This window comes from Balaenoptera physalus, assembly GCF_965194825.1.
Source record: "Balaenoptera physalus genome assembly, chromosome: 16".
NCBI classification, from domain to species: Eukaryota; Metazoa; Chordata; class Mammalia; order Artiodactyla; family Balaenopteridae; genus Balaenoptera; species Balaenoptera physalus.
In genome coordinates this window covers 48485561-48510204 of record NC_138898.1, presented here as the reverse complement: position 1 = coordinate 48510204, position 24644 = coordinate 48485561, and the positions used below count along the sequence as shown (strand labels likewise).

General features: G+C 46.2%; 1 protein-coding gene across 3 annotated transcripts in view; it reads left to right on the top strand.

The window, feature by feature from the left end:
• The window catches only part of CFAP61 (cilia and flagella associated protein 61), a 257330-nt gene that overhangs the window by 149786 nt on the left and 82900 nt on the right, over positions 1–24644 (top strand). For all 3 annotated transcript variants that reach the window (XM_082431642.1, XM_082431640.1, XM_082431641.1), the window contains 3 exons: positions 3488–3615; positions 18612–18710; positions 24237–24405. In XM_082431642.1, the coding sequence (XP_082287768.1) occupies positions 3488–3615; positions 18612–18710; positions 24237–24405 (396 nt within the window). The remainder of the gene's footprint in view (positions 1–3487; positions 3616–18611; positions 18711–24236; positions 24406–24644) is intronic.

The following is a 24644-nucleotide window of genomic DNA, read 5'->3' as shown; positions in this document are numbered from 1 at the left end:
CACATTTAATTTCTGTCTATAAAATATGAGTCAGTAGATACGGCTTTTATTTTTACTTTGCTGTTAAGGAAATAAAAAACAAAAACAAACATCTAAAACAGGATCTCTAGTGCACGGGACATTTTTGGTAGATGTTCAGACCAAGAAAAGGAAAAGCTGGCTTGGCTCAGAGGGTCTTCCATACCTGTTTTTCTTTACTGGGAAAACCTGTAGTTTGAAGGAACATAAAGGAAGGACATATTCTGCTTTCTTCCAAAAATGCCTCGAGCTTCCGGCTTACGGGCAAAACAAACCCTTTGAAAGCAGAAGAAGCCGTCTTCATTTGCAGTTGTCACTGAAAGATATTTCCAGGCTGGAAAGAATTTCTTTTCAAGGTATTTAAAAACCATCTATCTTAACAAAAGAAAAATGTGGCTTTTTCAGGTCACTTCTTCATACCCAATGATGAATATGTTTTTAATTAAAGCCTGGGCACCAAATTGGGTTTCGTGAGAACCATTGTGATGCCTGATCACTCTCCTGAGACACCCACCACCGTTGGTACTGACGCTAACTCTTGACACCCGAGGCCACTTTGTGTATTCAGAGGTTAGAAAGGTGATTTCTGAGGCCTGGCAGCTGTTGGTGTTAAAGCTATTGTGTGGGAAACAAAAGCCATTCTGTTCTGTTCCCCGGGTGCCTTTGTATCATTGATTCAGGAACTGTTTCATAAATGGGGTATAATTCTTTACCAGGGGATTTCATTACTGCCCATGTTTCAGTGTTAGTATATGCTTCCGGACAGCAGAGGGGAATGTCTGAACATACCTCCTATGGAAGGAATCTTGGGTTCTGACCTCTGTGAAGATGCTTGCATCTTAAGTCTCTTAATTAGACCTGTGACTACATGCCTTCATACCACCATTTATGCTTCCTATCTTCCTCACTCTAAACCACCAGACCCAATCTGCTGCTACCAGGCTTGTCTTGCAAGTTAATGGGAACACAGTACACACTGGCAGCCGGATGTACCAGTGTTAACTAGTTTTCTCGCAGAATTCCTCACTGGCCTGTGCTGGGAAATTTTCATAGGGCGGATCAGAGTGACATTTATTTGAAGAACAGATACTCTTTCACCCAAATGATATATTCATTATTGTCATTTAGAAAGTCTATCAGTTTAGGAAGTTTTTAGTTGCATGTAAAAGAATCAAACTGACCCAAAGAATCAAGGAAACACAGTGGGTTGCAGTCTTTCTCCCCAGCTCTTCCTCCCTCCCTGTGTTGTGCCCTTGCTGTGTGACTTTGAGGTTCCTCCCACTACAGGGGAGTCTGCTTCCCCACCTCATGGGTGTTGGGCTCCGCCGTGTGACTTGCTTTGGCCAGGCTGAAGAAGTATTTCTTATTTTCACTTACCTTCTTGCACTTCTGCATTGCCATGAGAAGAACAGACCCGGCTCTCTCTCATCAAAAAAGATAGGAGAGATGTGAGGCTAAGCTGAAATCTGCAGAGTGGAGCCAAAGCCAGCTGAATCCCACTGACATCAGCCTTCTTCCAGCTGACTCAGAGTTACATGGGTGAGAATAGATGGCAATTTTTTAAGCCAATGCATTTTGGGGTGGTTTGTTATGCAGCACTGATAGCTGACTGATATTTATTTCTCATGTAACTGAAGAGTCCAAAAGTAGCATGGGCTTCGGGTAGGATTTGAAAGGAATTCCTGTTCTATTTCTTTGTGATTCTCTTGGGGCTTCATCCCAGAATGGTTTCCCTCTTGGTGGCATGATGACTGTACTATTTCAGGCTTCACAACCTACACCTTGTACCATCTGGAAGGCAAGAGGCTTTTCTTCTTAAACCATCACACAAAAGTCCTGGGCTTCACTCTGATTAGGCCAGCATAGGTCACGTGTCTATCCTGGGCCAATTGTTGAGCAAGGAGGGTGGGATTATGCAACTTGGTTTATGTCAACCAGAGCCCCCTCTTAAAGATGGGAGTGGGTTCAATCTTTTCCAAAATCCCCGGTGTGTCTCATTAGGGGTGGGAGTGGGGGTGGAACAGATGCTGAGAGGCACCAGCAATGTTAATTATGGAGAGGGTCTAAAACCTCCGAACTTTGTTTTGAATTTCTATTAATACCTTATTTGGCTCAAGACATTTTTTTTACCTCCATGTTGCTGGGCTAGCTCAAGCTAGAGAGAGGGGATTTATCCTCTAGATCACACATGTTGCCAGGTAAATTGCAAAGCATGTGACCCCACCCATGCTGCCTTAGGCACTGGAAGGTGGGTGGGAGCCCAGCTTTCCATAGGACTTTACCATTAGCCCGCTGGACTTCCAGCTCCTGGTATCTCAGGATTTTAAGAAAATTAAAAATAGGTTTGGTCTACTAGAATTTGAAGGTCTCTGACCTAGAGGGTGAGTTAATGCTAATGTAACGAGAACTTGAGCGAGTGGGACACATTGGTGTGGATGTCATTCCACTGACTCCTGTCCTCCATTGCTTCTGATGAGAAGTCAGCTGTAAACCCTGTTATTGTCCAGACACACAGGAAGCATCAAATAAAAATGTGTGTTGAATTTATGAATTAAAAAAGAGAATCAAGGTCTTCTGACCCAATCTAACATTCTTTTAAGAGTACCCCAACTTCCCTGGCAGTCCAGTGGTTAAGAGTCCACGCTTCCAATGCAGGGGGCGTGGGTTCGATCCCTGGTTGGGAAACTCAGATCCCACATGCTGTGCATTGTGGGCAAAAAACAAACAAACAAACAAACAGACCCCACCACCTCTTTGTAAAACCTTCCTTTGTACATTTCATGCTCCCACTGAAGCCTCTGCACGAAAGTAACCAAACAAATCAATCCAGGTAATTTTTTCAAACATGGACATTAAAATGATCACCTGTTACTTTCTGTGCTTCGAAGAGTCCTCCCTGACCCTAAGTTATTTGAAAGACTGAACAATCCTTATCATCCAATATGCTTTTGTCATTCAACACATTTGTCATTCTGTAAATATTACTGAACACCTACTGTGCTTCAGGTGTTGTGCGAGGGATGCAGAACTGAATGAGAGTTAATACTTTCCATCAGGCACCCAGCTACTGTAATCTAATTGTTCAAACCTTGGACAGAAGGAAAGATTGGGACCTTTGATGAAACTACAGATTCTCAAGGAGCAACTTGCCTGTCTTCTTGGGGAATTATTTACCTTATCATCTCTAGTCATAGATGGCCTGGGTTCTATATGAAACATCTGTCAACAATAAGACGAAAATGATCTAAATCAAGTATTTTGATGTGAACCAGCCTAGGTGTTAGGTATATTGCCATATTCTTACACTAATTTCTTAAAAATTACTTCCCATAAATTTCCTCAGGGCTGCACAGGGGCATTTTTCAGTTTGATTTGCTGGTAATATCCTGGTTAAGTAATTGCCAATTTGGGAATGCAGACTCAGCTACATTTTCCTCAAGTCCCTTTTTCTCTTTGTATTTTTTTCCAGTTGAGTTATGCCTTGAACCATACAAACAGAAAACTAACGTTGGAACCTAAAATAACTGTCAACGCCAAGATTGTAGTGGTTGGTGCGTCCAGTGTTGGAATTTCCTTCCTAGAGACATTGATATTTTGGTGAGTTGTTTTACTTTATTTGTTTGTTTTTAAAGGGACCTTTCTCTTCCTACACCTGAGAGGATCATTTGAAAGGACAGACCTGAGCTTTTTGCCACCTCACATACGTTGCCTATGTGGATTAATGAATCAGTGGAATATTCTAGATTAGGGGTTGGCAAACCCTAGCCCCCCAGGTCAAAACAGGTCCACCTGCTTTTGTAAATAAAGCTTTATGGGAACACAGTCACGTTCATTTATTTATGTGTTGTCTCTGTTTTGTTGATACAGCGGCAGCTTTGAGTAGCCGTGACAGAGACCGTTTGGCTGGCAGTGCCTAGTATAGGTCACTCTGACCCTTTCCAGAAGAAGTTTTCCAGCCCCTATTCTATACTGGTGCTTCCCTTTTTTGGCTGGATTATAAGAATCACCTAGAGCATTTGTTAAAGATGTAGATTCCCAGACCTCACAGACATAGAGAAGCAGAAACTCCTATGGAGGGCCCTGGGAACCTGTATTTTAACAGGTGCTCTGTGTGATCAAGCAGGTTTGGGGACCAGTTGTGACTGTATGCATCACAAATAGGCTTCAGAAGTGGCAGACAGTCCAGGACCTTTCCTTCAACACCTGCATTTCAGGTGCCAGGGAACAGAGTACATTTCCCCAGGACAACTGAGGTCTGTGCAGCTGTTTGATGTGTTTTCTTTTATCCTCAAAGCACTGCACAGTTTCCTTGCAGAGCCCATTTTCCCCATAGGTGATTCCTGAGGGTTCTCAGCTCCCCCAATTAGCTCTCCATCTGCTCAGCGAATTTAAGCCTCTCTTTAACAGGAAGAGCCCTGGGTTTTTGTCCAAGAACTTGGGTTCATGGCCTGGCATTGCCACCCCTGGCATGGAACCCTTGATGTGTGCCTGACTTCTCTCAGACCCAGCTTCCTCATTCATTTCGTAAAAAGTCTCTAGATGTTTTCAAAGACCCAGGCTTTGGAGAACCACAGACTCCTAAGTTAGGAAAATCCAGTTTTTCCCAAATCTTTTGCTCAGGATCACATGAGAAACTTCAGCTACTGTTCAAAGCTGTAGGTGCTAAAAGGAGAGTGGCAGATGGGGAAAGGCATCCCCGCCATGACTCCTCCCTCCGGACAAGGAAAAGGGTGGAGGAAATGACCCCTAGAAGGTGTTTGTCCTTGGTGGATAGGGAGACGAACTAACCCAGATGGTTATTTTGCTCATTTGACATCATACGTAACCGAAGATTTTTTCACTTTCCAGCCAATTTGTTCAATTATCCGGAACACACCCTTAGTTAACCAGAAATAAGTCGCCTGTCTTTATTGAAATTAGCAACCAAGTTCACAGGCTTTAAATACTGTGGTCAGTCTACAGCAATCTCTCATTGCAAGAAAGAAATCCTGAGAAGCACCCAGGAATCTCCATTTTCCTGCCTATTCCACTCTGTAGTTTGAGGGCTTTCCCTGTTCTGACAGGTCTCTTCACCTCAGACTCTGAACAGCAATCTGTACAGCCACTTTTGGAAGATGAATGATCAGGGTGGAGCTGTGAAATTACAGTAGTCAAGAAGTTATCATAAACAGATCTTAAATCTTAATTTAGCTATATATCTTGTCATTATGTCTTCTTTAAAATGATTACATTAAGATATACACATATAATTTTCTTTTTGTGGAATCAACTTAGATTTAATAAAGACAGGTATAAATTTTGATATAAGTACTTGGTTGATTAAATTCGTCAATCAGACAGCCTTTTTAAAGCATTTTAAAGTACTCATAATTCTCTATCATCGTTATACAGATGACGTGCACTAAAAAGAGACCGGGATCAGTTTACGGATATCAAATCCTGAAGAGAGGAAATAGTTCTCTCATTATTTTCTCTAATTATTTCAGATCAGCAGTCACCATAGTAACCTGCTGCAGATTTTACTTTACCAATTTAACTGCCATTTGAACTAAATTTTGTAAATCATTTGAGTTGGAATGAAATTGAAGAAACAGAGTTTTCACCAAACACTGACCTCCAGTGAGGATTAAATCCACATTTTGGAGGCAAGATTTAGGAAAATCGCCCTCCTACGCTCATGCCCTGCATTATTAAACTCAGTTGGGGGGCACTGTAGTTCCTGGAAAATCCATTTGAGGCCCAGTACAGCCGCCTCTTTTTCCAGAAAATCTGGTCATCTTGTCATCTGGTGACAAAACAAGCACAACTCTTTGTGCTTATATTATTTACATGCAAAAAAAAATTGCAAAACACCTTTGGTCTCCTCTTCAAAGACACCAAAAGCAGTCCTTGCAGAAATTCTCTTCTTTCCACAAGTGCCACGGTGCTACTAGGGGTGCTGACGTGATTTGCCCAAAGTCACCAACTAATACAGACACCAGGATATAAGCTCCATGTGGGGTGTGAGTGTTGGGGGGATGTTTTGTGTTTTGTTTTCTAGTACAACCTTCTGTCTGGTCTTCAGCTACTCCCAGTCTACAGTTACACCTGTACGGAGGACACACTTTCTTTTCTGGTTGTCAGGCCTGTGGGTCACCCTGCATCTTCTTTTTGTCCTTACAAGGGCAAGACCTCCTGGGCCCTCCAGTGCCTGGTGACATGAGTGACAGGCGTTTTCTAGGGACACACAGCAGCCCCCCCCTGTGGTTCTCCGTGTCCTCCTGGTCCTGGTGAATATTCCAGTGCTGGGCTGAGTGGCAGCCCTGCCCTTAGACTTCCTGCAGTCTCCATGGACCCTCCTGAGGCCCCTGGGTAGCTGATGCAGAAGGGCGAGGGTGCAGGGTGATTCAGGGTGGAGGTGAGACTTGGCTAATTTGTCCCCCCACCCCCGGGTCTTGTGCATCTGTCTTCTGAGGGCGCTGTGCCCAAGCAACTCCATGGAGGGCAGAGGAGGGAGCGTGTTCAGGCTCCCAGGCCCCACCCTGCAGGCACACACACCCTGGCCTCCTTTCCCCTCATCACCTGCCTTGCCGGGCTGTGTGCCCCCTGGGTGGGGACCAGGGGCTGGACGGGGGAAGGACAGCAGGCACAGAACCAGGGCCAGGGAGTTTTCTTGGGGTGGGGAGCATAGAGGAGGAAACCCTCACTCATCCTATGGAATAGACGGCAGTGAATTGGAGGGGAAAGGCAACTCTTAAGACACTTTGCTGTGAATTATCTGTGTTTCTCATCATGCCCAAGACATTCAGGTGATGGACCTGAGCTATTTTTAAATTGTGGTTCTCACGTGTTTGTTCGACTGCCTGGCTCTTTGGGACGGAACGGTGTTGGCTTGGGCACCGTAGGCGTTTCATGTACATTATCCTTCTTGGTATTTCTATTAATAAGACCTCTTCAAAACCTCAAACATTGGTTTTTGGCAGAAATATCTTGGCCTCGGTCATCAGCCCACCTCTGCTACCAACCAGTGCTGTGGTCCCGCCCTCCTCCTCTGCTGAGGGAGGGTCACGGCAGGGCCCCCCTGGTCCTGCCAGCCCTGGGCGCTGTCACACTAGGAACTCCATCGACCGTATCAGAGGTCTAAAGGGAACTCCCTATTCTTGGATCAACAGCCAAGGCCGGAGGGGAGCTTCTGTCATCTGTCAAGGAAATGCTATTTCCCGAAGGAGAACTTCGCAATGAAGTCTGAAAGCTCTTTCCAGAAAGCAAGGGGCCTCTTTTCACACAGCTTAGCCGGTCATATTTTTACCAGTCCCTTTGTGTACCAGGTCTGGACCTGATGAACTGCCCAAATGTAATGCTTTGACTATGTCAGGCTTTCCACAGTGGTACTCCAAAATCATTTTTAAAAAAAGAAATGTGGATATGCTCTCCAAAAAAGGAGTAGCAACCGGGCCTATGGACTCATCCTACGTCTTATGTCCTTTTTACTCAAAAGTTTGGTCTGGACTCCAGCAGGATTGGTATCACCTGGGAGCTGATTAGAAACACAGAATCTCAGGCCCTGCCGCAGTCAGTGTCCCTAACAGACATTTTATTTTCCAGAATTATTCACAACAGCTTCTTCCCTATGTCTTGGGCGTCAAGTCACTGAGCTGAAGCAGTTACTATTTGATTCTGTTTCAGCTCGTACGTCTCTATGCTTTGTGTATTATATTATTTACTCCCAATTATGGAGCAGTTCCTTTTACTCCATTATTTTAAAATCTTTCCTAATTCAGTTCTGATGTAAATAATCTCTCGAGGAGCCTATAACGGGGCTAGAAAAATTCATGAATGACTCCTGGGATGGCAGTGACTGAAGGCAGCCCTGGGTGGCATCCCGCCGAGGCTGGGTGGTTAGAAGAAGATGCACTTTGGTCCACGGGAACCACCCACCGTCACCTCGGCTTCCACTTCCACCCCTGGGAAGAGATGTCTCAAAATACCCACCAAGTCATCTCACCGGAGGGTGAAGTTTCTGGTTTTGGACCTGGGCATTGATCCCTCATCTGGTGGGTGTGTCGAGGTAACCAAGACTAGCTGGGAACGACAGGGCACGTTTGTGAAGCTGCAGTTGTGGCTGGAGGACCGGAACGCATGTTATCGGGCTGCACAGGATCACACAGCATCCGGCCCAGCTGTGGGGTCTGGCGGCAGCAGCCGAGCGCTTGCAGCTTAATGAGGCTTCTTATCTTTACCTTTGTCTGAGGACGTCTGAGGCCTTCGTTGTGGCTTGTCACTAATTAGGTGACTAATTAAGCAGTCAGTGCTTACGTGCTGATCTCAGAGCTGAAGCCCATGAACAGGTTAGTGGCTGTTCGTGCCGTCGGCCTCTGCCACGTGAATTGAGGGCTGTGTGCTCGCCCCAGTCACCCTTTGGGTACCAGGGAACTGCAGGGTGGCGGCCAGGCCCGTGGCACGTGCCCGGGGCACAGGTGGAGATCCGCGGGGCAGGTCACATCTCCCCATCTTGTTATGTTGGCATTACAGTGGGGCCTGTCGGGGCTGATACAGAGGCCCCTCTGACGGCCTGGTAGGGGGGAAATAGAGGGGTGGGGCAGTATGTCAGGTTCAAAGGCTCAGCCTCCCCAGGCAGAAGGACCTGACATCCTGCCTCCAGAAAATACTGACCTGGAGCTGTCCCCGGTTCCTAATCACCATCCCATTTCCTAACCTGATTCCAGTATTTAAATGTACAGGCACCCCTGGTTTTATTGCGTTTCACAGATACTGCTTTTTTTACAAATTGTCTTCACGATCGCACAAAACACAAACCGCATACACGGGCCAGTAACAGACTCGCCTGCTCAGCCTCTGTCCTCTACTATCAGGTCATTTTCAAATGACGACACTGGCTCCGTCTTGGCTTGCAGTCCTGCAAAAGCTGAAAACAAAGAATTTGGTGCAAGTAGTTTATTTGGGGGTGATCCCTGGGAACTACCCGAGCGAGCAGGTGAGATGGGACCGGCAGGAACGCCAGCAAAGCCCCCAAATCATGTGCCTTCGGCTCACCATGGGCAACGAGGCTCAGTCCCGCTGGGAGCCCCTCTGAGGACACAGCTGGGAACGGTCTCTCCGCGCCCGAGGAAGTCGGGTACTTACCCGCCAGTTCCCGTCCATCTGGGCACCCTGGGCTGTGCTTCCAGCCTGTCTCTCAAGCTGCCACAGTCAGGGGGAGACCCCGGGCAGAGAAGGCAGGAAAGCATGGGACGGGAGGACCATTTGCAGGGGATGCGGGTGGGCCCGCTGCCGGCCCGCTTTCTTTCATTTGTTCTCCTTTCTTGATGTTTGTACAGTTGCCCTTTAACGAAGGCGTGGGTCTAGACAAAGGCAGAGGGAAGCGAGGCCAGACGAGAAAACTGTGTCGGGAGCATCTCCTGATCTCCCTCCACCTCTCTTCCCGGGCGTCCTGGCAGCTCTAGAGAGAACCCAGGTGCTCTGCTCCACCAGAAACCTCTGCTGGAACAAAGAGGGACAGTGGGCCTGTCTTGGCAAATACTTGATTTCTCCTTCGGGATGGAGATGAAATTAGATCAGCAGTTTTCACCTTTAGCGCCGCCTGGGAACCTGTTGCAGGTGCCGATACAGGCCCCCCCTGTAAGGACTGAATCGGAAACCTGGGGCCGGAGGCTGGGACCCGTGTTTTCACGCCGGTTTTGGGAGCCCGAGAACCACTGAGTTGGGGTAGAGTCAGCTCTCTGACACTACTGCTGGGGCCCAGGTGGACCATCTGACGTCTCTGAACCTCCATCGTTTCCACACCTGTGCAACAGGGAAAGCACCCAGGATCTCTCCTCCTCCACTGGCAAGAAGGCAAAGCACCTAGAAAGACCTAGCACTCAATTCTTGCTAGACTGACACCTCCCTGCTAACACCATTTACATGTCCAGATCCCGGTGGGAGCTGAGCAGTTGTGAGGGAATTGCCTGGAGAGTCATGATGTGGGAGGTGCCCTCTTCCCCAAGGACTGGGGATGAACCAGAGGCGTTTCCTGAGGCGTCCGCACCTGCTTCCTGGGAGAGCACCTCGCCTGGCACAGACGGTCCCCTGGAGTCCAGTTAGAACGGCCACCACCTCTGGTCTAGCATCAGGAGGACCCAGCAAGCAGCCTAGCACTCTGTGATGTGTCCACGTTGCAAAGCTGCCCGGCTCTAGAGAGATTTTAGCTGTCTCCTTAGACGGGGGGAGACCCAGATGCCTTCTGGACCAAAGACGTCCATAGTCACAATGGCCACATCTGCAGCTCCGACTGACCATCTCTGCCTTGTGGGTGTTTCTTCTGGATGTTTCTTGGGTCCTTTTCTGATGTTTGGATGGTTTACAAATCTGAATTTGGACATCCTTGTGGCCTCTGTTCTGCCACTAACCTCGAGTTTATCATGTGATTCTTAGGGGACTCTGGCTGCACCCCCACCCCGAGCCCAGGAATTCTGCTGCAGTGAAAAAAAAAAAAAAAAAAAAAAGGCCAAGACAAAAAGTTCAGTCTTTACTCGGGTCCCTCAAATATTTAATGGGATCATATGCTTCCTGCATAGAAACTTATACTAAACTGTACCCTCCTTCCTTGAGCACCCAGCCCCCTGGGAGCCTCTCAGTTTTCTCTCCCCAGTGTTGTCCCGGGACCACCAGCACCGACATCATTTGGGAACCTGTTAGAAATACAAACTCTCAGGTCCAACCCCAGACCAGCCGCATCAGAAACTCCGAGAATGGGGCCCGGCGGTCTGTACCGTGACGAGCCCTCCTGGGATTCTCCTGTGCAGCCTCATTCCCCAAAAGGCAGAGGACACGGCACACCCTTGGTCACACCCCTGCCACCCCTCCTCAGCTCTGACTCCAACAGTCACCTTCCTCCCGGCAGAGGGAGGGCTCAGACTAGGACACTGCCCACTGGATTCTCTTACCCAGGTGCAAACAGGCAGAGGAGTCCACACCGCACTGAGGGAGTCAGGGGGTGTCAAACCCCTCGCCTGCCGCCTTACGGCATCTGATGTTAGGTGGAAACGTAAGCCAGGGGCCTTCCATAGAGGTGCCCGGAGCCGTGATCTTTGGAGAAAGGGAGCACCTGGAGCCATTGTGCGAGACCCAGACTAGGCAAGGCCGCCTACTGAGCAGAGACTTTATCTCTAAGTGTAGTTCTCTGAAGAGGGTTCCTTTCAAAGGAACACTCGCCACATGGTAAGGTGCATGGGCTTGGAAAAAACTGCTTGCATTTCCATTTTGATTTTAAGAATTGTGGTGAAGAAAAACGTTGTTGGTCAGCTTCCTAGACCTCGGGGTTAAGGCGGAGTAACTTTCCATATAAGCAACAGTTTGTGGAAATTCCAGACTCTACAATCCGGTACATCAGAGCTACTTTTGGGGGTGTGGGTAAGGATGGGGAGGTGGTCGTTACAAAAGGACAGCTTCCTGGACCCCTGTTCCTGTGGTTACAATTCACTAGGTTGGAGTGGGCCTCAGGAATTTGTATTTTTAAGACTCTCCAGGTAATTCTGACATGCAGCCGGGTTTAGTAACCATTTATGTAGACATTTCCTCAAACTTGGCAGTCTTATCTATGAGGAAACCTATTTCCCCCTCTTATTGCTCATTGTAACTGAGCTGTTTTTATGGGCTGTGTTTTCCAAACCATATTTTTAAATTCTCAACAAATCATAGAACTTCTAAGTCACATCATTACTTCAGGGCTTACCAGGCATAATTATTAATGTATCATTAAACATTGCATAGCTGAAGTCATTACCCTAAGTTCATAGTATTTATATGCTGAATTGGACCTAGTAGAAAGCATTTCACAAAGCTTCATGCTTCAACTATTCACCATTGAGAATGAAGGTCCAAGGAGATATACCTGCCAAGCATGAGGAAACCTGCCCTGATGGTGTCAATAAAGCCTTCCTAACTGCCAGCATTTGCCCAAAGCATAAAACCTTTCCTCATCCTTCGAGATCGGAAGTGATCTCACTTGCTTTTGAATTCCCATAATGCTTGGTTTTTCCAGTCCTGTGGGATGACCGATTTTGTCTTGTACTTGGCCATCTCTTGTGTGCGAAGGCTTTCCAGCTTGTCTCTCATAGCTGCCATCTTGGTATTTACATCTTACATTTATATGCTCAAAGGATAAATGTATGACATTTTTACTTCATGTATATAGAGATGAAAACATCATAAATCATTTCCCCTAAATCATAAAGCAAAACTCAATTTCATTTTGGTCTTTTTTGCCAGAACTCCCAAATTTTATTCTTATTTGTTCAGTGGACATTTCAAACATTACACTCATTTTCTCTTTTTCAGTAAGGATTTATGTTTTCCTTTCATGCAGAGATACATAAGCTTTTCATCTGAAATCCTGAATCCCCAAATCTCCCTCCCCCAAACCCCTTTACCCTGGCCACCAGCCCCCTCCCCTGCCAGGTCCCTGGAGAATCCACAGAGCACTGAGGTCCCGCCAGGCAGGCGATTTTACTTATTGTTGGATCCAGTGCTGATCAGAGATCCTTGCCCCAGGACACGAGGCTGGACTCAGGCAGGCTGAAGAGACTTGCTCGTTGGTCCCTTCCTCTGGGCTCTATCCCGGTTCCTACAGGGGCTTCCACGAGCAGGGGAGACGTGGAAGATGGCACTCACCCCTTGAACACTGACTGCATCCCTTCTATCGACAGAGAGCCCAGAATCCTTGACCACACGCCCCTACCTCTTTGGTCTTCCCCAGAGGCCAGGGTGTGATGTTACTCACAGCTTTGTGGCCACGCATGCAGCTGCTGTGTCATTTTTACTCACACAACAAAAATGAAGTCAGTAGCCAAGGACATTGTCCAAAAGTCTCTTTTGTGATCTAAGCGGAAAAAATATTGCTGAAATTAAACATTTTTCAAGGAAAAACTGTAGATTCTCTTAACTGGTTCTCATAATAAATATTTTGTTTTGATTTGTTTTGTCCCTATTTTTCCTCTCCTACTGGAAGTTCACATAACTCCTAACTTTTAAATCCCATCATTTTATCATTAATTTTGTGGAATTATGTGGTATCATTAAGACCAAATTAAGTCGGAGTTATTCTTTGACAAGTCACATATGCAGTTAGGTTAAATGTCTATCTTGAGCTGGGACTTACTGTCAGTTGGCAAATATTTTTGTCATTGCTTGAGCAATTCAGAAAACAGAGATTTTAGTAAATTAAATTGTAACATTTAGAGTGATATGGGATAATTAGTTTCCGTCTACATTATTTGTTCAAATAAAAGCATTAATGAAAACAGTTGATTAAATCCCTTGCTTTGGTTGTCCTTGTTATGTGCCCCCCTCCAAAAAAAAAGAAATCAGCAAAAACATAAAAATTAAAAATAATAAGCATTCACCTGGCAGGTTGACAGGTTTCTACCGCTCAGAAGGGTAAGCAACATGAGAAGTGTTATGTTTCTTTTACCATGTTCACCATAAATTGGCAATGTGACCCTCTTTATTTGAAGGGTAAGAATGCTCAGACCTAATTTTGTAGCTGTCCTCCCGAAGCATGGAATGAAACGCAATAGCTTTTACTTATTTCCCTGGATACTCTAATCCCTCCCTGCTTTACAAGTATCTTTGAGCTGTTCCTCCTTCTGTATCCACAGCAACGTGAAATCCCACCGGAATTATCTGCTGTGGAAATGCAGGTGCACTTGTTTAATGTTTCATTGGCCTGAGCTCTTCACTTGAACTTTTTTTGGTTCCACAACATGGTGACCTTTGATTTTAGAGCAGAGGGCTCACAATGATGCTAGATTTCGTTTCTATACGTTAAGCCGATACCATTAGACCTGAGATCGTGCTTTTCTCGAGGTGCTGCTACTTCTGCCACCTCATCTAACACGTGTCCAAACCAGGATGCACCCCGTGACCCACTTCCATGTACAGGAACTTTTTTTAAAAAAATTCATTAATTAATTTATTTTTGGCTGCGTTGGGTCTTCGTTGCTGCGCGCGGGCTTTCTCTAGTTGCAGCGAGCGGGGGCTACTCTTCGTTGCGGTGCGCGGGCTTCTCATTGCGGGGGCTTCTCTTGTTGTGGAGCGTGGGCTCTAGAGTGCAGGCTCAGTAGTTGTGGTGCACGGGCTTAGTTGCTCCGCGGCATGTGGGATCTTCCCAGACCAGGGATCGAACCCATGCCCGTTGCATTGGCAGGCAGATTCTTAACCACTGTGCCACCAGGGAAGTCCCTGCAGGAACTTTTTGAATATTCATAGGTAATCAGAATAAAAGTCTTAAATGTTTTATATCCATATTTCATCCTCAGAAGAGCTAAGATCTATTTGTACATTATAAATAGCATAATGACTTTGGACTGATACTCTTAGATAGTTATAAATTTAAGAAATCAAATATTTGGATGTTTCTAAATCAGATGACAGAGATAACTATCACAGCAAAATATGAGGTTGGAGATAAAATGGAAATGCTGATGGTAATTTCATATAAAGCCATGAAAGAGACAGGGAACCTTCATGGAGTAGCAAAAAGGTTGATGTTACAAAGAAGGGTGAAGAGGCTAGGTTAGGCCCCAACCATAAGGGCCTGAGATACCATGCTCATGAATTTGGACTTAGTATTTTGGTTATAAAAATAGGTAACATTCATTGAAAATGTTTTGTGCAGCAGGCAATAGTCTAAGCATTTTGTGGATATTATTTCATCTCATCCTCATAGCACCCCTGTGAGAATCTAGGTTCTATTATTCCCATTTTACCGGCTAGCAACTGAGCCACAGAGGGCTTGAATAACTTGCTCAAAGTCAAAGAGCTAGGAAGTGCTCAGGCCAGGAGTCCAGTGAGGCAATCTGACCCCTGAGCCCATGGTCTTAGCTGCTCTGCTCCGCATCTACCCAAGCGGTGAGCAGACATAGACGTGAGATGGGATTTAATTTAAAAAGAGGTTTCCAGTAGCCGTGTGGAAGATGGGCAGGAGAGAGGCTTGTGCCGGGAAGACTGGCCCTCAGACTGTTTTCTCTGGGCAAGAAGGTGAGCGAAGGCAGTGTGTCCTGGGAATGGCAGGTGTCAGGCACTCAAGAGATGTGGACGACGTAGACATGACTGGACATGGTGACCAATTGTGGGAAGGGAGAGAGAGGGTAGGAGTTTGAGGTTGGCTCCCAAATTCCTAACTTGAGAGGCAGTCTGTTGACCATGCCTTTGATGAAGTTAAAAGAAGAGTGGGACGGGGCCACATGGACCTTTGTTTGGACACGTATGGAATTTGGGATGCCTGTGGAGGGGCCACATTAGGACCAATGGGCATCTGGAAATTAGGTTTCTAGCTCAGAAGAAAACTATAATGTAAAGATGTAAGATGAAGGTGTGGTGTCAATCACATCACCCAGGGAGCTGGGCATGGAGACTGGGAAGTTTGGCAAAGGATAGATGGGGCATAGAGGAGGAGCTGGTGAGGAAAGCAGTCTTCAAAGAGAACCTTAAGACAGTGCTGTCTCAGACCGCGTGTTCTATGGCGGTAGCTCCTGGGTGGGGCCTCCTGCATGGTCCCAGCTGTCCACATGTCCTCCAGCCCTTGTTCCTCGGGATTCCCACCAGCAGTGGCACCCCGCCCACCATTGCTAGTCCCTGGATGAGCCCCAGAACCCTGCCCACACCTCTGCCTTCACTCAGTCAGACCCTGTGGAGTCGGCTGCCTACTTCCTGCTCGGACCCTGACTGATACAAGCATCTTCCCTCATCACCCCCCCATCTTTCCTTTAGGAGTCAATACATAGAGACTTCTAGTTGCTTTCCAGTGTTTATTCTGTACTTTGTCCTTGATAACAGAACTCTGGGCAGTGTGGTTCTTGGAAAACCCATTGTGTTTCTCTTTGAAAAGCCACATTTCCCAGCCTCCCTTGCTGCTATATATGGCCATGTCACTAAGTTCTCCCACGTCAGCAGAAATGTCATATGAGACTTTCAGGGAAGCTCCTTAGTGGGCAGCCCTTTCTACCCATTCCTCCTCCCTTCCGCCTGTAATGTGGATATGGGGTGTGATGGCTGGAGCTCCAGGAGCCACCTTGGACCTGAGGTGACCTTGAGAATGGAAGGCACACACTGAGAAGCGGAGAAGCAGGGCCTGCTGACAGCGTGGCTCCACCTGTTAGCACTAGACAGGTCACTTCCAGGTTTCTTAAGTGCAGTTGTAAGAGAAACTTGCTGGGATAGGGAGAGGGAGAGACAGGAGAGGAACTTGAAGAGGAGACAGGGTTAATGGGACACCCCTCCCTTCTGAATGGGGGGAATGGAAGATGGCTCTTGTAGTTGTCTCTGGAGGTGGCAAGAAGGGAAATGGAGGGAGGGGTCTTGCCAGGGGACTAGTTTCTGTTCTCCTTATGATGTGGGAGATGTCCTCACTTGAGAATGAGGAAGGGGAATAGTAGGGAGAACAAGAAAGGGTGAAGTAGGGACCTTGAAGATTGGATATAGAACCAGAACAGCCACAATGAAGAACACAAAAGGAATTTGGCTAAGGCTAGAGAAGGGTGGAAAGCTGGTTCCTTAATAGATAAAACGTAAGAAAACGCCCCTCCCCCAGTCTTTTGGCGAAATCTTTAATTGTACAATAGCATAATTCAGGGTAATACAGTGTGGTAATACGGCAATTTACAAGTCATTTTACAAGTGATCCATGTTGTTAGATAGTTCAAACTGTTCAGTGCCAAAGAGATTGTTTCTTTAGTAAAAAATACCGCTGGATAATTAATAAGCCACTTATTCACATAGAGATGTAAAAAAGGCCTGTATATAATTGTATTATTAGTACAACATAAACCACATTTTAGTCACATAGACTCCAAAGCCCAAATAAATTTTGACCGCGTGTGAGTATAAACACGTATTATTATTTGCATTTTCCGTTAAATGGTAATAAATCAAAGGCCTGCAATTGGTGTGTTTGCAGACTGCAGCCATAAGTAGTCGGGGTTAATTGTGACCTTTATGTTACTTGAACGTATTCAAAAGTTTTATTCTTATTATTAGGGGATGAAATGTGCTTGGTTTTCTTTGTATCAAATAAGAATTTTCATTCTTAAATGACACACATCCTGAGAGACTTTAAACCAAACCTTTCCTAATATTTAGCTATTTTTAAATGTCAGGTGCAGTTGAGTTTATTCCATTGCCTGCCGTGCCATCGCCAAAAGTCTCCTGCTTTTAATGGTACTTAACAGATTGTCCGCAAATTGATAGCATTTCCACGTTTGGAAATTTTCCAGTTTCCTCCTGGGAAAAGAGGGCAGGTGTTTTCCTCTAACCTGGAGAAGGTTTCTTTTTCTGCATTTGGTTGGTCTAAGGAGAGGGGTGAACCAAGAAGAGATTTTTAGAAAAAAAGAATGTTTTTCTCATCCTGCTGAAGCGCAGGAGATCAGCCCACCCATAAGACGTTGCTGACCGTAGCTGGAAGGCAGATCTGCAGCAGGAGGATCTTAAATATTTCAGGGAGACACGGAGGCAGCGCTGAGGAGTGTCCGCTTAGTGTGCTGGGCTGCTGCTTACCATCCCTGGGGGACTGGTCCCTGGGCCACCTGGGTGAGTGCAGAGGGCACTACTTGGGGTCAGAAGATGTGGCTTTCATTTCTGGCCCTGCTGCTTCTGAGCTTCGTGACCGTGAACAAATTACCTACCATTTCCAACCTCGATTTTCTTCTGTCTGAAATACAGAGAATACAAACCTGCAACGCCCCCCTGCCACCACCCCCGGCAGAAATTGTCCTGAAGATTAATCTCTATGACGACGCCCGTAATCATGCCTCGGGCCCTGGAAAGCCTGATGCAAATAAATATAAGGCAGCTTTGTTCTTGAAAGGAATCTTCTAGAATTCTCTCCTCTGTGATGCTGTGCTCTCCTGATCTGAGTAGTTACATATATCTGAAAGTCATAAAGCTAATGTTGACTATGGGAATTAGATGATCTTTGCATCCCTGTCCACAGGTTGGGGTCTACAGGGCAGTGAAGACCAAGGTTAGATGAGAAGATGCTAAAGCCAGATGGCCTGGGTTCACACCCAGCCTCCAGATTTCCTGGCTGCACTGTCTTAGGCAAATCACTTTGCCTCTGTTCTGCATAATAAAATCGGGGTAATAATAGTACTGACCTCATTGTACTGCTTCCAGGACTCAATGAGAGCCTTGCAGAGCACTTGAGTGTAAGCACTCAGCAAGTTTCACCATGGTGGTTAGAATTCCAGGCCATCTCTCAAAAGGAGTCTGAAACTCAAACTTGGCGTTGACTTATACTAAATTTACCTGCTTCCTCCCAGTTTGGGGTTTTATTTTGTTTTACTCTGAGAAGCAAATTTTAAAAAGTTAAATGGCACCTGCCTTCACAAGGTCACAGCTTTTGGAAGTTTCTGCCATTAGGTGCTCCAGCACCCTCTCGCTTCTTTCATTTAAATGGTCAGTTCTCTTGGAAGGTTTGTGCAAAAAGAGTTGCTATGTTCAAAGAAAGACTCAACAATTGGAAGACGGGTGAGATAAGGTTAAATTGAATTGTAATAAACTTTCACTGAATTGTGCTTTACCTCTTTTTTTTTTTTTTTTTTTTTCTTTCTCATTAGCTCTCACCTGAAGTTCAGTAATCTCACCCTGATTTCAACCCACGGACTCCCAGGAAAAAAACTTCTGGGCACTGAACAAAGGAAGTTTTTAGCAAGCGAGTATGAATTCTATTTTCTTTTTTTTAAAATTTTATTTTATATTGGATTATAGTTGATTTACAATGTTGTGTTAGTTTCAGGTGTACAGCAAAGTGACTCAGCTATACATATACATATATCTCCTCTTTTTCAGATTCTTTTCCCATATAGGTTATTACAGAATATTGAGTAGAGTTCCCAGTCCTATATAGTAGGTCCTTGTTGATTATCTGTTTAATATATAGTAGTGTGTGTATGTTAATCCCAATCTCCTAATTTATCCCTCCCCTGCTTTTTCATTCTGAAGCCTAAATGTCCTAATTTGTGTGCAGTCCTTTTTCTGCTAAATGGTAGGAAAGGGAAGTGGCAGGCTCTTCTCCTGAGTTCAGATGTTCCTTAGGAGATACAAATGCAAGTTATGAGTGAATGGCAGGTCTGGGAGGATGCCGGCCCTGTTCCAAACAACTGGGACGGGTCTGTGACCCAGATACCACCTGCCTTTGGGTTCTGAGTGACACTCCAGGGCATGGGAGCTTGGTGACTGTATTTGCATCAGACCAGGCAACATGCCGGAGGGAGCTAAAGTCTGGGCACCTCTGTGGGGTGAGGGTCTCAGGCCCACCTGGCCCTTTGTCATCAGGGCTGATGAGGCAGAGGCCTTCTGAGTCCTCTGAGTCTGTCATTGTTTCTGTCCCAGTGGAATCAGTCTTTGACAACACCCCTTCTAGAAAATGCCACTTCGTTATCACACAGCTTCCATTCCTTTTCATTTCCTGTAGCAAAGCGTGAGTATAGAAATGATTAGGCTCCCTGCCTCTAGAAACAATGTCCCAATTTTTCCAACAAGGAGGGAGGAAATTGTCCTCTCTCAGGGGGTTTTCATTTTAGATCCACCACGAAGGACCCTCTTTCCTCTGTGAAAAAGGCTGACTTTGCCTTCAAACTGTGAGAAAAACGGCAGTCTCCTTGCCAGCAGAGCTAGGCTCATTTTGACCTAATACTTTTACCAGACTATAAACTTTGGGGTTTGGGGAAGGACATCATCAGGGTGCAGTCAAAAAGACGTGGGCTTTGAGCCAGGTCGATGAATTCAGATCCTGCTCCCACCACAAAGGGGATTTCACCTCTCTGAGCTTTGGGGGTTTTGACTGGAAATGTGTATGATAAGCCAGCCTTGCTGGAGTTTTTGGTTAAGATTAGCCTAACATCAAGTTCTGGCTGAGCACGGAGGATCAACCCACGTACACCCCCTTCCCTCACTTTCCCTTCTTTCCAAATGACATAATTCCCAGGAAATGCTGGTGTTCCTGATAAATATCTCATGAGGAATTTCATTCAGTCGGCCTGGCAAAGGTTTCTGTCAGTCCCCAGGTCAGGTGTGTTCCAGGAGAGACAGGCTAGCAAGTGATGCTCTGCTGGCCTGATTCTGTGGGGACCTGTGTGTGGCTGGGTGCACGGTCACCTGGGGTCTCTGCCTCTGTCCTTCTCCGTCCACACTCCCAATCCAGTGGCCAGAGCGAGCCTGCAGAAACGTGAATCAGATCCTGTCAACTCCCGAGTGGCCTGGAGCTGCTCTGTCCAGTGTGGCGGCAGTGAGCCACATGTGGCTGCTTAGATTTCAATTAATTACAGTTAAAGGGGATTAAAATTCAGCTCGATGATTACATGAGCCACATTTGAAGTGGGCGGCTAGCCACGTGTGGCTCGCAGCTGCCCTATCAGACAGCCCAGCTGCAGAAGGACTCTGTAGTCACAGAAGTTTCCAGATGCTCCAATCTGAAATCTGCCCCTATTCTGCTGGCTCCTCTGACCTCCTCTTTTTTTTTTTTTTAATATTTATTTATTTATTTATGGCTGTGTTGGGTCTTCGTTTCTATGCGAGGGCTTTCTCTAGTTGCGGCGAGTGGGGGCCACTCTTCATCGCGGTGCGCGGGCCTCTCACTGTCGCGGCCTCTCTTGTTGCGGAGCACAGGCTCCAGACGCGCAGGCTCAGTAGTTGTGGCTCACGGGCCCAGTTGCTCCGCGGCATTTGGGATCTTCCCAGACCAGGGCCCGAACCCGTGTCCCCTGCATTGGCAGGCAGATTCTCAACCACTGCGCCACCAGGGAAGCCCCTGACCTCCTCTTTTACTATTTTTGCCCTTGTTCTCTCTGCTGTCACCACACCAGCCTACTTGATGTCCCTCGAACACAACAGGCAAGTCCCTCACCTTGGGGGTCTTTGCTTTTCTCTCTTCAAGTCTTTGCTGGAATGTCAGCTTTTACATGAGACCTACTCTGAGCATCTAGTCGTCTGCAGCCAACTCTCCAACACACTCTAGTCCTCCTTCTCTGCTCTCTTTCTTGCTACTGAAATCCTTGTAAATATTATACAATTTGCCTTTTTAAATTGTTTATTCTGAATCCTTCAACTATGATGTAAACTCCACAAGGGCAGGAATTTTTTGCCTTTTGTTCACTGATGGGTTCCCAGCATCTGGGACAGTGCTTGGCATTTAGCAGGTGCTCAGTAAATAATGTCAAATAGATGACAGTTACCTCCGAAAGTACCTGAAGAAGTCCTCTCCATCAGGGTGTAGACAGGGACTAAATACCACAGCCATATAAGATGTCTCTGGATGGGTACCTGCATGTTATCCTCTTAGAAACCACAAACTGAAACATCCACAGGATGTTGCCTTTCAAACGCCCCTCAGACCCCAGTACAGGAAATTATGTCTGGTCGTGGAGTTTAGAAAGAACAAGTGCATTGATGTCCAAAAATTTAATGATTCGAATTCCTCACGCTAAATACAAATTCTGAACTTTTCCGTAACCAGTGTTTTGATTTATTATTGCTGTTACTACTTTTTGAAAAGCCATGTTTTGTCTCCCCACCTCCCCTGCCCAAACCCCGCCCTGTCCAGCCTCTAGTGGATGTGCTAATGATGTTCCCCGGGATGCAGCAGAAAGGAGGGTGGAGGGAGGGGAGGAGGAACCAGCAACGGGAGAAATCCACTAATTGGACAATCAGCTCTGAATAACTGAAGGTTAATTATGATGCTTCTTCTTCTGGGAGTGTCACAGTAAACCCTTGCTGGAAACCTCTGAGGTTCTTTCCGGTCCTGCAGGGTTCTGATTCCATGAAGTGCAGGTCTTCACCACACTTACATTTATTCCTCTGGAGTTTGCTCTTAATTTTGTACCTGGAACTTTAGGCTAAGTCTTCCCATCACTAGGTTTGGGGTCACTGCAACTTTGAGCAAGCTGGCCACTCTCCACATATGTCCTGTTCCAGCAATTCCCCCATCCTGCATTTCTACTTTTTTTCTCCTCCTTATTACCTGTCCCCAGAATGTTCTGTGAAGACAAGCTTTCACATTATTTTTGCGTCAGAGTCAAGGTCACTTGAGAAACACGAAGTTTCATTGACCTACCTTTTTGGTTCCTTCTCTCTCTTCCAGAGGACGCTAGTGGAGATATTTCTCTTGTCCTCAAGCCTGGAGATGGTCCCTGCCCTGTGGGAATCTTAATGCTCATTAACTCTGCTTAGGAAATAATTTTGGAGAAATATCACTTACAGTCTCCAATATCTAGTCTCACTACCTGATGGGTAAATTAAAGAAGGTCCAGAATGGATTCTAATATCCGAAACAGATAGGCATCAGCTACACACAGTGTAAACTTCTCAGTTTCTAAACTGAGAAATGTCATTCCATGTGGTCACAGGCTGTAAAAGCAAGCACTCCACATTTTTCAGTGCTTCCTAAGGTCCCTGCAACCCCAGTGTTCCCGGGTGCCAGTTCCCACTGGACAGAGCTTCAGATTTTATCTCTGAAGTATGCATTCTGAAATTATCAACACCGCTGGCCTACTGTCATTAGAAATAACATCGTCTTAGCCTTCCCCAAATTTCCCCTGAGAACTTTCATCTTTGAGCAAATCCTTATATGACGAATCCCTGTGTATTAACTATATTTAATTTTTCCTCATCTTGGACGGCTTACGGTACTGCTCCTGTTAGGAACGGATCACGTCCCAAGTAAGGACAATCCCTCATGGGTCTCTCATAGATGTATGAAATCAGTGAAGCCTCCTGTTTTCCTGTAAAGCTACCAAAATGGCTTTTTATAAGAGAATTTCATCTCACTATCTGTTATTTTCCTGTGGCAGGCCAGCCCCCGATTTTCTTTTCTTATTAAGAAGAAATTTTCTTGTTTTTAAGTGTCACTGTGTGGAGAGATACAAAGCCCAGACTCCATTCTCTTTCACAGGCCCTATAACAGGGTCTAATGTGCATCCATTACCAGGATTCTTTTTGTGTGGTGAGAGCAGACTCGTGCGTGGATCAAAAAGAAAAAATGTTCTCCCATTACCACTTCAGAATCCTGTTTGCCTCCAAGGAGAGTAAACAGGGTTGTGTATCATTAATATTATTTGGAATAATTGCCCTTTACATATGCATCCCACTTGACAGACAGCATCTCTTAACGTTCTCGTGTCCATCCCTTGCAATGCTCGAGGCATGTGAGGAGGGGTCGTTATCCCCTGCTGAGAGGTGAGGAAACTGAAGTTCTAAAAAGGGGTGCAGAGTCCCCAGGGTCCATTTTCATTGGCGACAGAGCAGGGACACAGACCCTGGCACGGGGAAGCCTAGATTTAAACAGACTCTCGCTGTTCTGCTGCCCTACTCTCTGCGTCTTCAGAACAGGGTTATTAAAACGTCATGTACATGAGGTCAAACCTTCCAGAAAATTCTGGAAACAACCCTCACAGGACTCTAAATAAACCCAAAGCCACAGGAAACCCACTTTTCTCCCATTACAGTATTGTGTTCACCCTCGAATAGAACCCAGAGAACAAAACCCGTCTACCCTGGGCCTGCTCTTATGGAAGCAGCGGTCCCCGCAAATCACCTTTACCCTGAGAAGTGACTCCCCAGAGTCCCCAGGGATTGTACTGGATGCAAACATAATTCCCTAATGGACATTTTCTCTAAATAAAATGCGTTTTGTTGTTTTGGCATGAATCCATACACTAATTCTAAGAATGAATTAGTCATTTATTGAAATTAGTCATATATTGAAAAGCCTTAGCAAATAGGCAGGGTTCTCGATATTCTGGACCTTGAGCCCTGCCTGTGAGAATCCTCAGATGTCACTTTCTTCATCCTCATTCGCTCCGAGTCTATGGTCAATATGACAATTGTCAATATGACAGATCAACTGCTAAAGTAAATTTACACCCGCCATGAAATGGAAGCAAGAGTATATATGAATGATTACACACACACACACACACACACACACACACACACACACACACACACACCCTCCCTGTTATGGACTGGTCTACCCCAGGCAGAACAATTTAGCTTTAATGGGAAGATGTCAATTTGCGACTAAGTGTCTCATAAGGACAAATCTCCTAGCTAGCCTGGGTCCCGGTAAACTCCCAGCAAGAGCACAGGCTCGGCCCACCAGGGGACTCGGACCAGCTCACCAGATGTCTAATTAATGCCCGCTGTCAGCTGCTCAAATGTCACTGATGGAACCTCTCTCTCCGCAGCCACTGTTATAATGACAAAGATCACGCGCTGATGTCGCTGTGCTCCTGGGTCAACGTGGTGGTTGGTAAAATGACTGCCATAGACCGAGCAGCTAAGCAGGTCATCGTTTCCAGAGAAGAAGTCGTGCCCTACGACCACCTCGTCCTCTGCACCGGACAGCAGTACCAGGTGAGCCCTCGGGGATGGCGGGGGTCACGTGCTGACCAGGCCCACGTCTCAGGGTCAAGAGCGTGCCTCCCACCTGCACATGTGACCGGAATTGGGTCCAAAACCCTCCTGGAAACCCATTCCAAGAAATTCTGCTCAAGGATAAGAATCACAGCAAGTTGGAGAAATGTCATCCTCGAAGCTGTTGTCCAGAAGTCTAACACGTACTGCTCACCAGAGCAGAATCCAGACGCAGCCTG